The 4,079-nt window shown below is 35.5% G+C and overlaps 1 protein-coding gene across 1 annotated transcript in view; it reads left to right on the forward strand.

Annotated features, from left to right (window-relative positions):
• Pten (phosphatase and tensin homolog) overlaps positions 1-4,079 on the forward strand; it is a 69,167-nt gene that overhangs the window by 17,222 nt on the left and 47,866 nt on the right. The window contains exon 2 of the mRNA XM_021151179.2: positions 1,179-1,263. Within this exon, the coding sequence (XP_021006838.1) occupies positions 1,179-1,263 (85 nt within the window). The remainder of the gene's footprint in view (positions 1-1,178; positions 1,264-4,079) is intronic.

The following is a 4,079-nucleotide window of genomic DNA, read 5'->3' on the forward strand; positions in this document are numbered from 1 at the left end:
TTTTTAAAATGATTCAGAAATTGTATTGCTTCTGTCTTGGTTAAACCTCTTTGCTTGCTCCTCCCACTCCCATTACTGAACATACTATAACCAGCACATTTTAATAATTAAAAAAGAGCGATAGTTTTAGATGTGACCCTTTTCTTAATTTAGAATAATAGACGACAGGTAATGTTTGTGACATTTAAATAATAATCATTTTATTTGGAACTTTCTAATTCTTCTTTGGTTGACATGAATTTATGTATTCTTTTTTTTTTTCCCCCTTTGGTTTTTTGAGACAGGGTTTCTCTGTGTAGTCCTGGCTGTCCTGGAACTCACTCTGTAGACCAGGCTGGCCTTGAATTCAGAAATCCACCTGCCTGCCTCTGCCTCCCAAGTGCTGGGATTAAAGGAGTTCGCCACCACTGCCCAGCCCTAAAGTCTTTTTAATTTGTCTCATTTATTCTTGCATAATATTATTTAGCCTGTCCATCTATATTATTCCTATAAGTTAACATGTTTTTCCCAAAGGCTTTGCGAGTTGGTGTTAAAGATACTTGGCCATTACAGATGTTGCTCTGCCTTTGTAGTACCTATGGCCAAAGCCTTCTCATGACTTGGGGATCAATTACTGAGTTATATGTAGAAGGCAAATGTATCCAGAATATGTAGGCGGAGATCTTAAGTGGTTATTTTAAAGGAGGTAACTTGGTATAGTTGATGTGAAAATCTTGTAGGTAGTTATGAGATGGAACCCCAGAACAAATGAGAGCTAGAAAGATGGATAAAATTCATGGAAGTGTAGATTTTTAGTTAATTGGAAATAAATTCTTCCAGAATATAGAGATGGGTTTTTATGTTAACTGGTTTGTAATAGAATTGAAACTAATGGCCATGCTAAGTATTAGTTACATTGATGAGAAGAAAGCATGTAGGCTTCAGCCTCAGTCGCGTATTCTGACATCACAGCTGTCAGGGATGAGGTTATCACTGCCAGCCGAGTCACTGTGGAGTAGGAACTTGATAGAAGTCTAAGGATAGTGAGTGACTGTCCAGGCTCTATAGCTCAAGGAGCAGACAAGTACATTTGACAACCTTTTATAATTACAGCTAGAGTGGGAAAAGCTAATGTTTTCAAATGCATGCATATTTGTGTCATTGTATATTCTAGGTATTTCCTTAACTTAATAATTTAGATATTTATCCAAATATTATTGCTATGGGATTTCCTGCAGAAAGACTTGAAGGTGTATACAGGAACAATATTGATGATGTAGTAAGGTAAGCATTCTTGATTTTCTATTTCATATATTAATAAATTATATTGATGTGTTTTATTTAGAAAAGATCCGAAAACACAGAAGAGTGTTTGCATTTTGATGTGGCCTTTGTTTGGTTTTGGTAATACTCTGAAAGTTTTAATCTAAAGCAGCTGATAGCTCTCGGCTGGATGCGAGTCACTGGATAAGAACTGACTATTTATATAATCATCTTTATTTATGTCATGAAGACTTTTTTTTTTTTTTTTTTTGTATTCCATAATATGTCTCTTACCAGGTTAGTCTCTGGCTTCTATTACAGTACAAGGCTTTGACTTTATATTTGGGTTAGGCCTTGCTTAAGTAGGTTTGTTTAGTTATTCACACTGTGGTATGAGCAGCTGGTGTGTTTTATGTAGCACTTACACCTGTAGTAGTGTTTGATACAGTGATTTTGGAGGGACTTGTTGGACATTTATTCAAAAGACTAAATGAAGAGTATCATAATTTTACAAAATTTCCAAGTGTAATTGTTGCTTAGTTCAGAAAAGTGTTTCTCAAGGCCCACTTAAAAATTTTAATTTCAGAATAAAAATGCAATTGTATGAGTAAATGAACATTAAATTTTTGTTGCAAACTATAATAGTTTTTAGTAATTCATTAATACTGAGTCTTGCTATATTTGCTATGCTGGTTCTGAAGTACTTTAATGAATTTAAAAGTTAAAATTCTGGATATTTTCCTTTTTACTCATAAATGAGCATCTTTCCTGGTGCTTTTAACTATGTTGTGATTATGCAGATTTAAATAGGTGGGAGAGTGCTTTGTAACTTAGAGTGTCATGCAGATGTAGGATGCTTTTGTGGTACTGCATGAGTTTATGTCTTTAGATGAGCTAGTAGTCAGTTTCTAAGTGGTTAATTTTTACTGTATCAAATTGTGCTTGTTTGGATAATTTATTATAATATTGTTTATGTTTTGTTCAGGTTTAAGTTTCACCATCTATAAAAGTCTACCAAAACTAACACCAAACCCCTTACTGCTTTGTAGTTTCCATTAAACCTTAGGTTATCCTGTTAGAGGTAACTGTTTCAAAGCCTTTAACAATAGGGAAATACATTTGCCGTCTTATAAATTAGGTAGAACACAGTGGAAGGGTACTTAGCATGGCAGGCCCACAGGAACACAGCTTGATAGGAACACAGTGATGATGCAGAGAAAATGAAATACGCCACAGAAAAAAAAGTAAGAGAGGAAATTTTTTAATTGAAAGTTGCAGAGTATGGTTAAGTGGCAGTTTGGCCAGATAATTATTTTCTGCTTTGATGCAGAATTGTTTATGTCTTTTATGTTATGCCTCATAAGATACACTATTTTACATCAATTTTATATTCAGCCAAGGACCAATTTAACCAAACCAAATTCAGCTGTATTGAAAAGGGGTGCAAGTTCTTTCTTTGAGTGGAGGGGATCTTTTCTGGCCATGTAATGTTCTTTTGACTAATCTGGCATGCTAATTTTATATTGATTTCTCTTAAGTATGAATTAGTAAGTGAGGGTGATTAGATTACCTTTAAGGTTACAATTGCAGTTTCTAGACCGTTACCCCTGGTTATTAGACCTTATACTACAGTAACTTACCAAAAATATGCTGTGTTGAGAAATTAGTTTGGTCCTGAGCCTTCTGGTTTCATGATTCCTATGCTTATGCTTGCAAATTAAGAGAATCGCACACTCATTTTTATAATTAGTAACTAAGACGGAAATTAATTCTATCTAGCTTTATCTATCTAGTTTTTTTATTTAGCCTTAGGTGTTCTCTCTCTCTCTCTCTTCTCTCTTTTAAAGAAATCTCCTATCTGTATTATTTAGCTTGTTCTTTTAGCTTCTTACTGTAATGTTTTTAGCATAGCAGCATGGAGAATCAGCTGGGTATAAAACTGTTCTGTGTTTGGTTTTTGTTGTTTGTTTGTTAAGATAAATGACCATTAAGGCCTGGATAACTTCTGTTTACCAGTTCCCCACCCACTTTTATAGTAAAGTATGAATAGTGACTAGAAAGGAAGATATGCCTTTTCCTACAAACTAAAGTGACTACAAATAACTTTTTTGTGATTTGTTTGTTTGTTTGTTTGTTTGCTTTATTTTTTTGAGATAGGGTCTGAATTAAGTAAGTAGCCTTGGCTAGCCTGGAAGTTCTTATGTAGAACTGTCTTGTTTTGAACTCATAGGCATTTGCCTGCCTCTCTGCCGCTCTGCCTCTCTGCCTCAGAGGACTGGGATCAAAGCCAACACCATTACATTAGTCCCTACAAATAATGAATTACAATGCCTTTTAGGATTGCCTTCTCCAAAGAACATTTGTGTCTAATATCTAAATAACTGATTACTTCAGTTGGTGATGTTAGTTTTAATCAATAGTGACTGCTTCCTTTTGCTTTAAAGTTGATACCATCTCAGTACAAGTATTTTTATTTTCATATCACCAGATAGCCTAGAAGAAGCAGGTGATGTAAGAGGGGGTTCGTTTGCCTCATTGTTTGAGAAGGCTTTCTGGCTGTGGAGGGTGAGGAGAGAGGGCAAAGGCCCTCCATCCTTCCATCCATGGCTTCCTGAGTTTGGGGCAGAGTTCATGGTGGAAGGAGTGGAGGCAGGAACTCCTCATGGCTGTGGAAGGAAGCAGGCACCAGAGAAATCTGCAGATAATTTGCCCCAACTGACTGATTTCTTTCCGCCAGATTTCACTTCCAAAGGCTCCACAACCGGGCTGGGAGGAGGATTTCAGATCGAAACTATAACATGTTTGCTTTCTTATTAATAAACTTTTTTTTTTTTTTT

The sequence above is a fragment of the Mus caroli genome, chromosome 19, assembly GCF_900094665.2.
Source record: "Mus caroli chromosome 19, CAROLI_EIJ_v1.1, whole genome shotgun sequence".
In the NCBI taxonomy this organism is placed as follows: Eukaryota; Metazoa; Chordata; class Mammalia; order Rodentia; family Muridae; genus Mus; species Mus caroli.